The sequence below is a fragment of the Alexandromys fortis genome, unplaced genomic scaffold (assembly GCF_014885135.2).
Source record: "Alexandromys fortis isolate MF-2015 unplaced genomic scaffold, M_Fortis_MF-2015_v1.1 scaffold_158, whole genome shotgun sequence".
Lineage (NCBI taxonomy): Eukaryota > Metazoa > Chordata > Mammalia > Rodentia > Cricetidae > Alexandromys > Alexandromys fortis.
The window spans coordinates 3,464,544-3,483,593 of NW_026068039.1; the positions used below are offsets into that span (position 1 = coordinate 3,464,544).

At 42.5% G+C, this 19,050-nt stretch overlaps 1 protein-coding gene across 3 annotated transcripts in view; it reads right to left on the bottom strand.

Moving 5' to 3' along the window:
• The window catches only part of Eefsec (eukaryotic elongation factor, selenocysteine-tRNA specific), a 219,852-nt gene that overhangs the window by 106,387 nt on the left and 94,415 nt on the right, over nucleotides 1-19,050 (bottom strand). For all 3 annotated transcript variants that reach the window (XM_050165426.1, XM_050165425.1, XM_050165427.1), the window contains exon 2: nucleotides 18,020-18,227. In XM_050165426.1, coding sequence (XP_050021383.1) covers nucleotides 18,020-18,227 — 208 coding nt within the window. The remainder of the gene's footprint in view (nucleotides 1-18,019; nucleotides 18,228-19,050) is intronic.

The following is a 19,050-nucleotide window of genomic DNA, read 5'->3' on the forward strand; positions in this document are numbered from 1 at the left end:
AGTCTAGTTTCTTGAGTTCTTTATATATTTTGGAGATCAGACCTTTGTCAGTTGCGGGGTTGGTGAAGATCTTCTCCCAGTCAGTGGGTTGCCTTTCTGTCTTAGCAACAGTGTCCTTTGCTTTACAGAAGCTTCTCAGTCTCATGAGGTCCCATTTATTCAATGCGGCCCTTACTGTCTGTGCTGCTGATGTTATACGTAGGAAGCGGTCTCCTGTGCCCACTTGTTGTAGTGTACTTCCCACTTTCTCTCCTATCAGGTTCAGTGTGTTCAGACTGATATTGAGGTCTTTAATCCACTTGGACTTGAGTTTTGTGCATGGTGACAGACATGGATCTATTTTCATTTTTCTACAGATTGACATCCAGTTTTGCCAGCACAATTTGTTGAAGATGCTCTCTTTTTTCCATTGTATGTTTTGGAACTTTTAAATAGGAGTAGGAAGAGGTCCAGAAACCCCAAAGGCAAGAAGGCAGAGATAGGTTATATTTAAGACTCCCACAATTGATTGAAGGTACCCCGAGCCCACATCAATCTCATGGAAAGAAGAAGCCATGTAAGGATGGATCCCTTACATAGTGGGATGTGTCTGACAGCTGGTAGTGACAGACTGGATGGCTTGAGACAGAGACCCTGGTATGCAGCTGAAAGCAAGCATAAAGCATCAGGAACAACACACACACACACACACACACACACACACACACACACACACACACACACAAAAACAAAGTAGGGTTCCCCACGCTCTACCCCCAGTCCCCTTACAACACAGAGGAAGAAGGGGAGAAAGAGACATGTCAGACTACCAGAGGAGGAAGAGAATGAAGACTTCAGAGCTCAGTTGTTGGCTCTGGCCAGAAGGCAGGCTCCTGAATGCTGCTTTCTTTTGAAAAGGAATGATGTGGGAGTGATTTCTTTCTAATCTGTTGCTTTCATTGGTTAATTAATAAAGAAACTGCCTAGGCCCATTTGATAGGCCAACCCTTAGGTGGGTGGAGTAAACAGAACAGAATGCTGGGAGAAAGAAGCTGAGTCAGGAGTCACCATGATTCTCCTACTCCAGACAGACACAGGTTAAGATCTTTCCTGGTAAGCCAGCTTGTGGTGCTACACAGAATATTAGAAATGGGTTAGATCAATATGTAAGAGCTAGCCAATAAGAGGTTATAACAAATGGGCCAAGTAGTGTTCAAAAGAATACAGTTTCCGTGTAATTATTTTGGGTAAAGCTAGCCGGGAGGCAGGAAGCGCCCTACTGCTCGTATTACAACAAAGGAAGACTGCCTTCAAGACTTGCCAAAGACAGATGCTGCTGAGATTCACTGTACCAGGCTTCTGTCTCAGACTCATTCCTGACTCAGCCTGCAAGATTCCATGCTCCAGCTGCTTTTTTGAGGTATTTGTTCCTGCAGCTGTCTCCAGACTCCAAGACCTGCTGCTCCAGAGACCTGTGACCATAACCTTCCACACATGCCTCCTACTGCTACTGGGGTCACAGGTCTCTGGAGCAGCAGGTCTCTATAGACCTGTCCTAAAGGAACTTTCCTTGATTTGGCATCTGAGGTGCTAAGAGAGTTCTAGCACCCTACTGCCACTGACTTTTCTGAGCTGTACCCCAAAACCTGCTGGGGCACATGGAGCTATGGTCCCCACAGGCTCTTGTTTGCCATCCTGTAGCTGCTGAGGGCCCCAGAGTTTCTATTTCTTATGTGAATTTTTACTTTCCTGTTTAAGGCATTACTCCTGCATGAAACTGAAGTCCCCCCTCGCTTGCCTTTGCTGTCTGCCCACTCAGTTCTTACAATGATGGTAGACAGGAACCCAGAATAGGACAAGAGCCAGCTCATTTTCTCATTGCAAAAGCCCTTTCCCTGAGGGCATCTGTTGAAAATAAAGAGAAGTAATCAATAACACAATGAAGTGAGAGGTAACAGTTCTGACAAACAATGAGCTGCTTGAAAAGCTTAGCAGGAAAAGCTAAGGAATCAGATGCTCATAGCTGGCTTGGAAAAACTCTGACATATCCTGAGAACTGAGGTCACTCCAGGCACAGGGCTTGTGTGCTCAAGAGAAACCCTAGAAGAATCTGGGCCTCACTTCTGATTTGAGGTTTTAAGTATATGGAAAGTAGAAGCTAAGGCACAGTTGTCAACTGCCTGCTGGAACACTGATAGCTTGGCTCATCATACACATAGAAGCTCCTCAGCAAGAAACACCCTACACCCTGGCACCTAGGGAAACCTCTGTCCTATCATTAGTGAGCAGTAAGCTAACTGAATGGAGTTATGTTACCTCGGTGTCATCATGACAAAGAACACAGACTTTACACAATCTGTTCAAAAAAGAAGTCATCAAACTATAACCAAGTATAGTGAGGGTGTCTGTGACTTCAAAACTACCTCACTAAATTATTCTAAATGCCTAGGCTCCATCAAAAATTTATTATATAGGCACATAGTTCAGTGTTTGGGTTTTTATTTTTGTTTTTGAGGAGGGGGCATGTGTGTTTTTGCTATAATATAATACATGAGCCAAACAATTTAACAGAGAAAAGATTTATTCTGGCGTGGGGTTTCAGAGTCTATCACAGTAGGGAGGGCATGGGGGAGCAGGACAACTCACCTCATGACAGCCAGGAACACACAGAGAGAATGACCACAATGCCTCGCTTTTCTTCTTCTTTTATCTCATCTAGGTCCCTCACCTACAGGATGGTGCTGCCAGCATTCAGAGAGGTCTTACAACTTAGTTCATCGTCTCTACAGACACCATCACAAACATACCCAGACATGTGTTATGCTAGCTGTCTAAGTACTTATCAGTCCATCAAGCTGACAATCAAATTACCCATTACAATGTACAAAGGGAAGAGTCCACATGTAAGAAAAAGAATTAGCAGAAACTGTCCACAAGAAGCCCTCCTAGACTTTACATCAGCCCCCCCCCCCGTGTGTTCAAATAAATGAACCAAGTCTAAACAACTACAGGGAAAGATGACAATAGTCTACCAAATGAGAAAGTAAGACAGTTGGTACAGACCTCAGTAGGTTCAAAGCCAGTTTAGATTATGGAGAGAGCTCCAGGATAAGGATGGGCAGGGCTAGATAGAGATTCTCTCTCAAAAAAACAAACAAGCAAACAAACAAACAATCAAACAAACAAATAAAAACCCAACACACACACACACACACACACACACACACACACACTTTCTAGTCCTCCGAACTGAAACACTTACTCTTCTGTGAAGCTTATTAAGACACAGGAAGTTCTTTTAGAAAGGAAACAATGGAAGTGCCAGGAAGTTCCTGAAACCAGATTCGTCCAGCCCTTTCTTCTGCTAGGTTAAGTAAGTTTTAAGGACTTCTAAGGAGAGAGATGCCAAGCTGTGGAGCAGCCTGCAAGTCACATAGAGAGCCCCGGGCTTCTGGCTGTCACTAGGTGTCATTCTTGCAGGGTGTGAGCTTTCAGTGATACAACCTCCTTAAAGTTGTTCATGCTCTTGTAGTGACATAGCCCAAATAAATTCAGCAGTTTACTAAGGTGGATTTTGGTGATGTCGAGTTTGGTCTGTCATCAGCTCCCTAGCTGGACTGAGTAGATGTCTGTTTAAATCACCCTAGGAAAGTTAACTCAATAATTATAAATCACACACACACACACACACACACACACACACACACACACACACACACTCACACACACAATTCCAGAGTTGGGAAATGCAAGAACTGAAATGAAAACTGCACTTGAGGAGGTCAGAAGTGGGTCTGAGCATGCAAAATAAAGCGCTGACAACCAAGATCATTCCACCTGGGTTAAAGGAGGGAGAGAACTCAGCTATACAGCACAACTGCATGTAAGGTGGAACAGCTAAAGGTCAATGGTGCTTTCTGAAATCAGGAGAACTGAGTAGCAGCATCATGAATGACAAAATCATATTCTACACCTTCTCAAATTTGATGAAAATATTAACATGCACATTTAAGAAGCTGAACAATCTCAAATCATTAACTCAAATCTATAAGTAGAGAGATGTCAGCCATGGTTAGTGATAAGAGCACTTTCCCCAGCTTGGAAAAGAAATGGACTCAGAAATATGTGTATGAGAGCAACAGCAGGGCAGAGCTGTTCTCAGACATGAAGACCAGGAGGTAACAGGATGTCATATTTAAAGTGAGGAAGTTAGGAAGAACACAGAAGTATCACAGTCAAGTGATTCCACTACACACACAGACACACACACGAGAACTGAAAACAAGAAACAAACACATGCCCACTTGTTTATTAGTTACTTTTCTATTGCTGTGATAAAACACCATGTGATGGCAACTTATAAAGAAAGTGTTTAATGAGGCTAAGGGTTTCAGAGGGTTAGGGCCCATGATTGTAGAGCCAACAGCTGAGAGTTCACATCTTGACCCACAAGTAGGAGTCAGAAAGAACACTGGGAATTGTGTCATTTTTCAACAGAAATGCAGGAAATAACCTTTATGTGGCCTTTAGCTATCTGCAGGGTGCTCTACTCAGCAGGAAGGACAGGTCCTGGTCCAGGTCCTGAAGAGAAGTGAAAAGTACCAGTTCACAGACATTCCTGATAGGCAAGCTGTAAGACAACTTCCTGCCTTTTATCTGTGCCACATAGTGGTCTTACACTAAGTGATGTGAAACTGTACTTCAAGATAACCGCATTTAAGGAAGAATATGAGTTCTCTTTAAAAAAAAAAAAAAAAACAGGCCAGTTATGTTAAGGTACAGTTTGGAAAAGCTTATGTGGAGACTGTGGGACAAAAGAGAAGAAGGAAGGGAATAGGCACAGGACTCATGGTTTTGTACTTGGTAGAGGCTATGTGCATGTCACTGGTTCAGTCTGGTTTTGAAGGACGTGTGGTGTCAACTAGCAGAGAAATTAGTGTCCTTGTGAGGAAAATCATAGAATCAGGGAGCACAAGGCTCTCTAGTGAGGCTTCCAAGACCAGAACACTGAGTTCTAAGTCTTTCCTGGCTTCTGAATTTCCTATCCATGACTTCATAGTGTCCATTTACTTTTGTGCCTCAGTTTCCTCATTAGAATGATAGCTGAATCCCTGACACAATTGCTTCGAGGGCTGAGTAAGGTATTTCAATGAGAACATCTAGCCAGGTACTGTGTACATCATGTGTGTTCTGCATTATCTAGAGAACAAATACAAGATTCTGGATGTGGAATAATCACGGTTCTTGCCTCTCTGTCTGAGAGTTATTAAGAATTCAGCAATTTATGCCTGTAATTTGTTTTTGTTTTTAAAAATAAAGTTGTAATTGTGTACATTTACTTTGCAGAGTGTTCCTGTTTCCTCTCTGTTGCTGTAATAAAATAACCAAAAGCAACTTGGAGGTAAAAAATATTATCTGGTTTATACTTCCAGAACAGAATCCCTTACTGAGGGCTGGGCCCTCCTACAATAATCAAAACAAAGGCTTGGGGAATGACTCAACAATTAAGAGTAAGTCCTGCTCTTACAAAGGACCAGAGTTCAGTTCCCAACACCTATATAAGGCAACTCAAAGCTGCAGGTAACTTTAATTCCAGGGAAATTTAATGTCTTCTATGCATGAGTACAAATCTACATAATTTAAAAAATAAAAATAAATCAAAACAATTCCTCACAGACATGCCCACCCACCAACCTAATCTAAACAATTCTTCAATTGAGGCCTCTCCTCTCAGATGTTGTGCCAAGTTGACAAGGCTAACTAAGATACATAGTGATAGGTTTCATAAAGACATTTTCCTTCATGTATGTCATGTACTTGGACATATTTACCAGCGACTCTCCCTTTTCTGTTATTGCTATTCTTTCTTGCAGATAGCTTCATTTCTCCTTTCATGTTTCAGACATCCATAGATGATTTTATATATCTATATGATATCTAGGATCCCCAAATGAGAGAAAATACATGTCATATATCTTGGAGTCTGACTAAATTTGATGATCTCTGGCTGTATCCATTTCCCTGCAAATGACATAATTTCATTATGGTTGAACAGAACTCCACTGTGTGTATAGAGGCCACACCTACTTTATCTATTCCTCTGTTGACAGACACGTAGGCTGATTCCATAACTCAGGTAATTATACATAGTGCTGCATGAATATGGATGTGAAGTTGTCTCTGCAGTATGTATATAATTTGAAAGTGGCAAAACATGGCCAGAATACAGGATGCTATAATTATGTCTACCATGTATTTTTTTTTTTCGAGACAGGGTTTCTCTGTAGCTTTGGTGCCCGTCCTGGAACTAGCTCTTGTAGACCAGGCTGGCCTCTAACTCCCAGAGATCTGCCTGCCTCTGCCTCCCGAGTGCTGGGATTAAAGGTGTGCGCCACCACCGCCCGGCTACCATGTTTTTAAAATACTAACTTAAAAATGTATTAATGATTTCTATAAGATAATTGCTTTTTATATTTAACTATATATAGTTTGTATCTTTAAACTTATTTATATATGTTGAAATTTGATAACACAAAATGAGACTTTTCTTATGAAATAATCATAAAGTTGTTAGCCTTTCCAGAATAAAAAGATTAACCAAGTTCCCAACAATTATCATAGAATTATATTGGTTTGAGAAATGAAAGGCTTTGTTACTCATCTTAATCTGGCCACAGAACATAGGTTGGCCACTATATACAGAGCTGGTTTTGAAACACTTCCAATACTCACTAGCTGTGTGACCTAGAATAAGCTACCGAAGCCAGTCTAGCTTTAAGACTTTCTTCTTTCAAAGTGGTAAGGAGGAATAACATACACTTTACAGGGTCATGACAGAGGTAAGGAATGGAAAACCCCCGTCAGCAAAGTTCTTGGTACCTAGGTATACCAAAAAATCCTGTCTTCTCCCCATACCCTACCCACATGGCATTGCATCCAAGAAATTTAAGACAATGTGAGTGACCATTTGTGGAAAACTGAAATTACATATGAAACAAGAAACATACATGTTGCAAAAGAGGAGTTGCCTCAAATTCCAAACACAGATCTGGTCACACAGCCAAGACACCCCAGACAGGGAGGACAGATCCCAGCAGAGCCCCTGAAGAGGAGGAGGTGGAATACTATGAATGTGGTCACTCTTCTGTCACGTAGACACTGATTCTATTAAGTGAACAGGAATATAAGTGTTTTCAGTGAAAATATTATGCTTAAGGTATGAATGTATAATTTAAAAATTATTTTCTGCTCTAAGGAATTTTCAAAAATTAACTAATGGCAGCCCAGTCTTAGGAGTCAATAAATTTCTACTACTGAAGCTACAAAATTAAACACAAGAAAATCAAAACAAAGCTATTAGCATCTAGCTAGATACTGTAACCAGAGCCTAGTTAAACTTGGGGCACTGAGAAGACAAGGCAAGACTGAGCTGAGACATTTCCCTGAAACGGATAAGGGAGATTTAGAGAGAACTCAAAGTTTAACTTTCTCTTGTAGCACACCCAGACTCATCCTGCCTGCACTGAAGTATAAGCTGTTCACTTTAAGTCACACGACTTTCCCAGCTCAAGACCCTTGCCCACTGCCCTTACCTCCTCTCCTGACGGGGCACAAGAAGGGGGTCACTGAAAGGAAGAGTCTAGGAAAGAACTCAGCACCATCAGACCCCACTGCCCATCTAAGGACTCAAAGGAGTCTATTTGGCCAAGCCTGTCCCTCAGCCAACCTTCGCTTGCTGACCTCTTCTTCAGACCTCTGGAGGTCACTCTACAGCACCAGATTTTGATTTTCTTAAAGAAAAAGTCCTCTGGCTTAAATATTCTCCCAAGCAGGCATTTTCAAAGAGTTCAGTATCCATTATTCACATGGCTTATGCCTGGTTTTCTTACAAGTTTCCTTCCTTCTTAACTGGACTGGGGTCTGATGAAATCTCGTTTATGCCAAGCTCTATGAACAGCACACAACTAAATCCAAGGGGTCCTGGAGCTATGGGGCAAGCAAGAAGCTGGAGTGCTTGCCAAGGTGTGTCTCTGTATGACATTAACAGAAATGGATGCTTTCTTCTACCTCTGCTCCTCGCCATATCACCAAAGCCTTCAGGTGCTCAAGAGGCTCCCTGCCTCCTTGGGCTCCCCCTCCTGCAGGCCTCTCTCCCTGAGGTACTCTAGGACACCAGCTGTCTCCTTTGGCCATCTCTCACTGGAACTCTTTGCTGATGACTTGTATCATCACCTCCAATGTGCATCTTCAATCAAGACCACTCTCTAGCATCCTGTACCAGCCTGCCACCTGCTGCCTGCCACCCACTGCTTCCATGTTCTAGTCTACAGTGCTCATATGGATTCATATGAAGAGAATGAAGCTGCAAACACGGGGCCTACAAGGGTCTGCACCAGACCCTCTACATATATGTTATGGATGTTAGCTTGGTGTTTTTGTGGGACTCCTAACAGTGGGAGTGAGTGTCTCTGAATCTTGCCTGCTCTTGGGGCTTTTTTCTTCCTATTCAGCTGCCTTGTCTAGTCTTGATATGAGGGCTTTTGCCTTGGCTTATTGTATCTTGTTTTTGTTGTGTTTGCTTGTCGTCTCATGGAGGTCTGGTCTTTACTAAGAGACTGGAGGCAGGGAAAGTGGGTCTGGGAAAAAGGAAAGGTGGGACAGGAGCTGGGAGGAATGGAGGGAAGGGAAACTCTGGTCAGGATGATTTTAAGAAAGAAGAGTCTATTTTCTATTTAAAAAAATAATAAAATAAAATTTTACTAAAATAGAACCCAGACACCCTGGAGTTACCTCAAGAGCAACTAAATAATCACAGAAGCCACTTCTGTACTAAAGTACAGTGTGACACAGCAACATGAGCAGGAGAGACATTCTAAGCAGGGCCAAGACCCACTGGACAGAGGAGAATAGCCAGGCAGGTTGCTATCCTTATACCAAAGAGGCCTGAGGTACCTACCTCAGAAAGGGAAGTACCAGAAAGAGGAAAATTTGAAAAGGGATAGAAAGAAAGAAAAAGTTTAAATAGAAAGAAAACAGAAAAGTAAAGTATTGTGGAATATTATTTTAACTGGGCAAAGATGTGTTACATTTGCTTATGCTTGTGGACTATTACTTTAACTGTATGTTACATTTGTTTATGCTGCATTTGTTTAACAATGTAAGGATGTGAGTTTAATTATGTAAAGATGTGTTACATTTGTATCACCTTGCCTGCCTAAGATATCTGATTGGTCTAATAAACAGCTAAATGAACAATAGCTAAGCAGAAAAAGGAAAAGCAGGGCTGGCAGGCAGAGAGAATAATTAGGAAGAAAAATCTAGGCTTGAGAGAAGAGAAAGAATGAGAGAAGAAAAGAAAGAATGAGAGAGATGCCCAGGGCAAGAAGCCAGGCAGCCACCAGCCGGCAGACATGAGAATAGTAAAAGTAAGACATATAGAAGGAAAGAAAAATTAAAAGCCCTGAGGCAAAAGGCAGATAAGGAGAAGCAGGTTAATTTAAGTTAAAAGAGGTAGTCAGAAAGGAGCCCAAGTTAGACCGAGTATTCATAACTAATACGAAGTGTCTATGTCATGATTTGGGAGCTGGTTGGTGCTACAAGAGAAAAAGTCTAGTACAGTAAAGACAGATAAAAATACTGATGTGGGCCAAAGAGGAAACACAGAAGACAAGTGTGATGGTTTGAGTGAGAAGGGCCCACAAGGGCTCACAGATTTGAAAGTATGGTTCCAGTTGGTGGACTGTTTCAGGACAATTAGGAGGTATGTCACTGAGAGTTGAAGTTGTCATGGGCTCTGAAGTTTCAAAAGCCAATACAGGCCCAGTGTCTCACTCTGCCTGCTGCCTGCAGATCAGGATGTAAACTCTCAGTACTGCTCTGGCACCATGTCTGCCTGCCACCATACTCTGGCTTGATAATGGGCTCATCCTCTGAAACTGTAAGCAATCCCCCAATTAAACGCTTTCTTTGAAAAGTTGCCTTGGTAATGGTGTCTTCTCACAGCAACAGAACAGTAACTGCCTTACTTAGGGTTAATATTGCTATGATGAACACCATGTTCAAAAATAACTTGGAAATGAAGGGCTTACTTGGCTTACATTTCTACATCATTGTTTGTAGAAGGAAGTCAGGACAGGAACTCAAACAGAGCAGGAACCTGGAGGCAGGAGCTAATCTAGAGGTCATAGAGGAGTGCTACTTACTGGCTTGCTCAGTTTACTTTTAGGAATGGCACCAAACACAATGGACTAGGCCCCCAAAAGGGAGTGACACTATTAGGAGGTGTGGCCTTGTTGGAGAAAGTGTCACTGTGGAGGTGGATCTGAGGTCTCATATATGCTCAAGCTACACCTAATGTCTCAGACCACTTCCTGCTGCCTACCAATCAAGATGTAGGACTCTCAGAACCAGTACCATGTCTGCCTGCACACCACCATGTCCTACCCTGATGACAATTGACTAAACCTCTGAAACTGTAAGAGAGTCACCCCAATTACATGTTTTCCTTTATAAAAGTTGGTGTGTCGTGGTGTCTCTTTACAGCAACTGAAACTCTAAGACATCCATCAATCACTAATTAAGAAAATGCCCTACAGGCTTCCCTACAGCTTAATCTTGGGGGGGGCATTATCTTAATTAAGATTTCCTCTTTCAGCTGGGCGGTGGTGGCGCACGCCTTTAATCCCAGCACTCGGGAGGCAGAGGCAGGCGGATCTCTGTGAGTTCGAGGCCAGCCTGGTCTACAGAGCTAGTTCCAGGACAGGCTCCAAAGCCACAGAGAAACCCTGTCTTGAAAAACAAACAACAACAAAAAAAAAAAAAACAAAAAACAAAAACAAAAAAAACAAACAAAAAAAAAGATTTCCTCTTTCAGATGACTTTAGTTTATGTCAAGTTGATATAAAACTATCCTGTACAGTAACCAAGACATTAAGGCAAAGAAAAGAGGGTAAAAACCCCTATCCTGCTCTATACCCAGTGCTAGGCACATGCTCACTAAAGGATCCCAGTCACCAGGAGCAAGGCTAAGGTCCCTATATCAGGGAAGCCAGGACTGGTCAGGGCTGCCAGAGGTCTAGTGTACTATTGGCCCTTCAAGAGTCAGAGTCCAGCATCTTCTACACAAGATACGGGGTGGAGGGAGCTCTGTTTTAGGTGACAGAGTTCTGGAACTAGAACCCAGCATGCCTACTCTGGGTCCGCTTCCTGGCTTAGTTTTAGGGCCTGGTGTTGCAGGTATATGTGTGCATGAGTATGTTCATGTGCAAAAGGTTCCAAGGATTTACCATAAAGTGTCTGGAAGTTTAGTGGTTTTTATCCAGACCCTTCCGAGCAACACAATGTTGGGTGCCTGGCCATTTTCACCAGGCCAAGATGGTTGAGCTATTTTCCAGGCCTGTTACACATGAGGCATCCTGGTTCCTGGCCACAAAGAGAGGAGCTATCTAGGAATCCCTAGGCTGCTGCTGAGGTTCCAGAATAAAGGCTCCAATCAAAGGGTACCTTGTAGTATAGTCATGGCTGACCCCACAAGCATTCGTGTGACCCACTCCCATCTTCTCCAGTCTACCCACATAGATATGTCATAGTGCTCACTGGCCCAGACACACCAACTGTGAGTGCAGGCTGACCTTTACCTGTATAAAACAGTCCTAGGTAACAATAACACATATGCATTTATTACATATAGATGAATTTATAAGCCATGTGAAAGAAATCTAAGCAAACAGAATGGAGTTTCTAAATTTGGAATAGCAGATATCAAAATGGCCACCATTTATCAAGTCTTGTTTTCTTGGCAGTCAAGCAAGTTGCAAAACTGATCTCTGGGGTAACTGTATGATCCAGCTGACTTAATGATCTGTGTATGGGAATCACTGGCACAGTGACAAGCTCCTTCATTACAGTTTTCCCTTCTAAAGCACTGTGGCATGCAGGGTGCTAAGTGCTTCCCACAGAAAGGTTATGAGGCTGAACTCACTAATTCCCAATTCATAAAAAAAAGCACCTCAGGGAGGAAGTATTTCCCAATGTGGCAATTAGCCTCAGCACCAGCAAGTGGCCACACCACGAGAGAGCACAATGTAGGCCTGTAGAGTCCACAGAGTCATAAACGAATCCCTGGAGACTGATATTAAGTCCAATTCTAGGGAGAGTGTCAAGAGGAGGGTAGCCTGGGGAATGCAGAGCTCTGAGCTGTAACAGAAAGAGGGCAATAAAAAGTATTTTAAGAGAAGAAAGAACCAGGAGTCTGGAAGAAAGATGCATCAGGCATGCTGTCAGACGATAACACTTAGTGGAAAAATAAACAGAAAAGCACAGAACACTGAACAGTGTCAATGTGGTGATAACAACCACCTCAAATTATGTCCATGTAGAAAAGACTGACAGGGATCATGGAAGAAAGCATTTTAATTTGCTGCACTGGGGAGATTGTGAGTACATTTTTATCTTTTATTCTGATTGCTGTTAACATTGATAAATGTTTATGCAAGAGTAATTTTAAATGTTTTCAGAGATAAAGAAATCACAAAGAAAAACAATCAAAAAGTTTGACTACATGAAAATTAGAAACTTGAGATGTCAAAACAAAAGCAACTAAAATGGGAGGAAATGAATGCTGCTGCCTTGCTTTTTGCAGGTGTGATGGGAAAAGGGTTAACGGCAATAACCTCACTAACATCAACACTCTTGAAAATCAAAGAGAAAGGTTAAACGCTCAAGAGGCAAAGGGACAAAACACACACGCTAAAATGACACACATAAGAGTCGAACTGCTTACTACATGTCAGGAAAGTATTCTGTTCCACCAGTAGTCACCTGCATACCAAAACAAGCATAAAACCCCATCTCCATCTAAACTTTCAAATATATCTTATATACTTAGAGCCAAACTTGGCTGCTGGCACCCATGTAAAATGGCAGATCCTCTTGGGAAAATGTTCAAAAGAGGTTCAAGCTTTCATGACATTGAATTCCAAGATCTCACAGCTGAGAATCTACCATGAAGGAATGACTGTAGACACAAAGTTGAATGTTGTGCAGAGGTGCTCATCTGGGTGTAAGAAGGAAAACAGCTCAGTCTACGGGGTGAGAACAGAATGGCAGCTATTTGAGAACCTGCTATATATAATGTTAATAAACACAGAAACCAAATTCAAGAATATGCCATGATTGCAATCATATTTTAAAGGAGTTGAATTTATATACCATTAACACATATTTTAGAGTTGAGTGACTTGAAGCGAAACTAAAAGTGACCGCATTTGCAAAACCTCTACAGAATTAAACCTAGTCACAGGAAGGACTTGAACATGAAAGTTATGAAAATTGAAGAAAGAAATTAAAGATCTAGATCAGTGGTTCTCAACCTTTCTAACGCTGTAACCCTTTAATGTCCTCATACTATGGTGACCCCCTAACCATAAAACTATTTTCATTGATAGTACTTCGTAACTGTGATTTCGTTACTATTTGAATTGTAATGTAAATTATGTGTTTTCTGATGGTCTTAGGTAACCCCTGTGAAAGGGTCAATAGACACCTCCACTCCAAAAGGGGTCATAAGCTATAGGCTGAGAACCACCCATCTTGCCATCTTGAAATCCTGTAGGTGCTTTTTACTTATTGAATACACAAATGTTCTGAATCCTGGTGGAATCTCATTTGCATTATGTTGCTGCTGTTGTCTGTGGTTTTGGATTCATAGCTGTGAAACTTGTCAAACCTGTCATGAATGTGTTCTCCAGTGTCTTTTTTTCCTACCTATTGTTTTTAGCTCCTATGCGAAGGTTGCTGGTCTGTTTTAGTATCTTTTACAGTGGTGTGAAGCTAGAGTTCAGCTTCCTTCTTTTGCATGTAGCTGCCCAGTTTTCCCAGCACTATTTATTATCCCTTGCTTTTATGGTTGTTAAAAAATTAACCCTCCATCTAGACTTAGTTCTTGGCTTTATGAGGATCAAGACAACTTATGGGGAGATACTCCATGTTTGTGGATTGGGAGACAATGCTGTTTAGGTTATCAAATGTACCAAAATTATCTTCAGAGCACTATCAAAACTCTAGGAGCCTTTCTTTTCACAGACACAGAAAAGCAAATCCTCAAATTCATACAGAATCGTAGGGGTTCCAGCCAGCCAGAACAATTTGAAAAGGGCCAGAGCTCTGAGGACTCTGCTTCATGACTCTGAAATGCATATAAAGCTAGTTGTCAAAGCAGTGAGGTACCCCCAGAAGCACAAGCATATAGATCAATGGAATGGAGTTGCAGTGGTTTGAATAAGAATGTCCCCATAGGCTCAGATATTTTGAATACTTGATTCTCTAGTAGGTAACACTGTTTGGGGAGCTTAATAGTACAGCCTTGTTGGAGGAAGTGTATTACTGAGGGTGAACTTGGAAAATAAATGCCTTGTGCCACTTTGGATTCACATTCTCTGCTTCCTGCTTGTGCATTTGAAGGTAAGAACTCTCAACTTCCTGCTTTTGCAGCCATGCCTCCTGCCATGATGCAGTCTTCTCCCTCTGGAACAGTAAGCCAAAATAAACCCTTCCTTCCATAAGTTGCCTTGGTCCTCAGAAAGCTAAGAACTAAGTCTAGATGGAGGGTTAATTTTTTAACAACATAAAAGCAAGGGATAATAAATAGTGCTGGGAAAACTGGGCAGCTACATGCAAAAGAAGAAAGCTGAACTCTAGCTTCACACCACTGTAAAAGATACTGAAACAGACCAGCAACCTACACATAGGAGCTAAAAACTATAGGTAGGAAAAAAAGACACTGGAGAACACATTCATGACAGGATTTGACAACAGTTTCACAGCTTTGGATCCAAAACCACAGACAACAGCAGCAATATAAGGCAAATGAAGATTCCAACTGGGTTCGGAACATTTGTGTATTCAAGGATTTCAAGTCATATCTCAGATAGAGATTAATAGAAACCTACAATTCAACAATGGGAAAACAACTCGTTTTAAAGCTTGGCAAAGGATGTAGTCAGCTATTTCTCTATGAAAATACAGAGGTGACCAACAGCATGCTCAGCACCAGCCATAATGGAAAAGCAAACTTTAACTGAAGTAAGGTGGCCCCTTATACAGCAAAGATGGCTGGGGAAGAAATGCAAACAATCAGACATGGTGGATTGAGCCTATAATCTCAGCTCTTGATTATCAGGGCTGCGACAAGAGGTTTGCCCAGGTAGGCCTAGGCTATACAGTGAAACCCTGTCTCAAAAATAGCAAGTGCTAAGAAACTACAGATACACTGAAGTCCTCGTGTACAGCTGCTAAGAGCATGAAGAGGACAGCTGCAACAGAGGCAGCTTGGCAGTGCCCCAGAAAGGACAGACATGGACTAGTGTACAAGCCATTCCCCACTCTGGGATACCTGGGGACATAGCTCCAGAGGGACTAAAATCAGAGTTCAAAGCAGCTCATCATTGACTAGTCCACAGGCTAATCAATGGTGGGAGTGGGGATGACAACAACAATGAACACAGCACAAACACAACAGAGCTGTAACACAGGTGAGACTTAAATGTTCTAGGAAATCCATAGAGGACTCCACTTCAACAAGGATTCCAGGCAAATCACAGAGACAAAGTGCAGAAAATAGGCTATGAGGGAGAATAGGAGAGCTACTGACGGGAGTAGTTTATAAGGAATCATAGAAAGGTCTGGGTGGACATACAAAGTCTGAATACATTTGGTATCATTCTATTATTGGCTTACAAATGGTTAAAATTACAGATCAGTATATTTTAACCATAATTTAAAAAACAAAACAACTTGAAAGAGAGTGTAGATACCACATACCTGTAATCCCAGCACTTTGGAGACTGAAGCAGGGGTTTTAGAGCTGGGTTCAACCTGGGCTACACAGTGATCCCTGTCTCTTCAAAACAATGTGCATGGGAACATCGTTATACATTTTAAAAGATAGGAAATCAGAAGCTCAAATGTCAGCAACTGTTGTTTTATGAAAAGTCTTTAGGTAGTCCTTCCTTTCAACTACTTTTCTGTAATTTCAAAGTCTTTTATTTAAATTGAAACTTCAAGTAGAGAAGAATAAGTTTTATCTTAAACATTTTTTAGGATTTGACCATATTAGGGTCCACATACATATGCTTCACTTTTTTCTTTCTAAACAGAGATTTCCTCACATTAATTTTTACAAGAACAGCAAAGGGAAGGAAATGACCACTGAAAATGATGCAGATGAGTTCTTAAAAACAGCCTGGCACAGGGCTCCAGGACTCCATCCACAAGGAACAGGCCTACCCTCTGCAATGGGGCCTTTGGGTATGGGAGGAAAGAGCTCAGACACCTACCCCTCTGATGACAATTTCCTCTGGCAATATGAGAAAGTTCATAATCTGACTTCCAGCCAATACATTAAACCAGGAAGGATGATTTACAAACAAGTGAGACTCTCCCCCTGGTTGTCAGAGCTGCAAGTGTTTTTGAAGTGCCCTTAGGCTCCTGAAGGCCTGTCCTCGAAGGAAGTGAGCTGATGCTGTTGGGGTTTATGCAGGACTCCAAAAAACTCGCTCTCCCCTTTCTGACAAGTAAATAAAATGGCAGTGAGATCAAATAACTCACTAAAAAGGAGATATAATTTTTTATCTTCCTTTTTACAGTCTCATATCCACTTCCGTTAGGAATAACGAAGTCTGAATTCTTATGCAACACTTATCTAAATGTGTCGATTTTATCAGATTGATGAATTTTGCTAACAAAAGGCAGTGCAAGGAAATCTTTTATGACATATATGGCCCATTCACAAGGCTGAAGCTTTAATTTAACCAACTTGAGCATTCTGAGGGAGAGCTGCAGGTGCTGGATTGGGAAAAAAAAATCATAAATGGGAAGGCATATCAATCTTTATGACAGGGAAACAAAAACACTCTCTACTTGCTTGCCCTCCACAGGCTGGAGAAGGAGAGGCAAGGAAGAGGATATTGTCTCAGGCAGCATAGCAGAGAGGAGGCAGCCCTGTCTCCCAGTGACGACTCTTCAGAACTGACCCAAAGGAGATGGCCAGAGAGGGAGAGACAGCCATTGAACAATGAGGCCCGCCAGCTCTGTGTGCTCAACAAGGATATTAACTCATTTTCTTGGCCACATCAGAATTAGAAAGTTCTGTGGCCCCCAGGTAGCTTATAGCCCTGTGGTCTCCACCTCTCACTTCTTATCTTTGCACCTAGTTCTGATACCTTGCTTCCCTGACAACAATCAGAGGCAACCGTGGTCTCCTACATCTCCCCTTCTCCCTCCTGCATTACAGATACCTCTTCTCTCCCTGAGAAAAGCCCACAACCCACTGACCCACATCCTATTTCTTCTCCCTGTGGCCCAATTTCACCAACCAGGCCATCTTTCCTGCGGCCAATGACAGCCCAATATGAAACCTCATTTGATTACTCCCTGTTCAGTGTTCTCTAGGAACAAGCCAATTCTCACAAGATAAGAGTGGCAGAGGCTCTGGCTGCCAACAATAGCAGTCACCTGTCTGCAGTCACCCTTTTGCAAGGGTCTATGATCTTTGTCCTGAGTTGACAGTGGAGCTGTAGAGAAACAGGTGGCTGGAGAACATGACACCCAGGCTCCAGTGCTGAGGCCTGGCCATGACAAGGGCAGGACTGAGTCATTATGGAGCAACACACAGGGGGCCCTGGACTAGGTTCCCAGACCTATCAAGATAGCTCACACATCTGAGCTATAAAGTGCAGCACCTGTACCTGGCCCTCAGCATACACACAGGGGCACATACCACGGGTCAGAAGTGGCAGGATAGAGACTGCTCACCAAAGAAGCAGTCTTCTACCTCTGGCACTCCCACAAGTGAGGGTACCCCATTTCCATATGCTCTAGTACTTTCTGGAATCTTAACAGCATGCTATCCTTGCGTCAGCTTCATGCAGCCACAGCTGTGTCAATAGGGAACAGTCCGCTCACCAGGATGTGGGGCCGATCTGCCAACCCAGAGTGTTAAATGAGAAGTCACTTACACATGAACTGTCATTAGCAAACCTACTTGGTGTTCTCAAGAGTCTTCTGCATTTTCTTGGTCATTTTGTCAATTGCTGCCTGCCTCTTCCCTTCTGCTAACAGGTCTATCTTGTTCAGCACCACAACCAGCTTCTGGCAGGCAATCTGGCCAATCACAAGGCACTCTGCGGACTGTGTCTGCATTCCCTTGGTCACATCAATCACGAGCATCATCAGATCAATGATCTGGGCACCTGGGACAATAAAAGGTAAGGTTAGGAGACATGTTGGCTTAGAGAGCCTCACAGGAAGTTACCATGCCCAGTCCCAGCAAAGCACTGCAATCATAGGCAGACGGGGAGGAGTACTGTAGAACTTCTGGCCAGTCCCATGAGAATGCTGACTGGCATAAGCTCATCAAGCCAAAAGAGCTCCAGGAGAGGTGAGGAAGCTGAGGGTCTTCTCGGGGTCCTGTGGCTGTTGCACAGCAGGACTGAGTTTAGGTAAAGGATGCCTGGATCCAGAGCCCCCCACCTCTCTGCTGTACCACTGCTCTCATTTTCATTTCACCCAATAAGGGGGGATGCAGGAAAAGTGTGAATACCTAGCTACCTGCTCTTACTAAGAAAGACAGCAAGACTTAAAAAATACAAGCCACCATCAATGTATGAGGGATTAGAGATGCAGAGCACTTCATCCCAAAATACCTGGGTTGCCTTAAGACTGATGCTCACCATCTACTAACTTTGATCCTATGCTCTGTTTATGGAGCTTCTGCTCTTTCTAGGAGGTTGATGCACACAGAACTGCTGTACGCACAACTGGCTGTGTATACATGTACAGTATGCCTGAGCTGAACAATGGCAGGTGCTCATATGACAGGGCAGTCAGTGAAGAGAAAGTAACAGCCACTATGTTAGAAGCACAGGTGTTAAAAAGATGAATGACCACTGTAGTAATATTTCATTTGTATTTTTCCTTTTCTTTTTTTAAATTTATTTATTTATTTATTTATTAAAGATTTCTGTCTCTTCCCCACCGCCGCCTCCCCTTTCCCTCCCTCTCCCCCAACCAAGT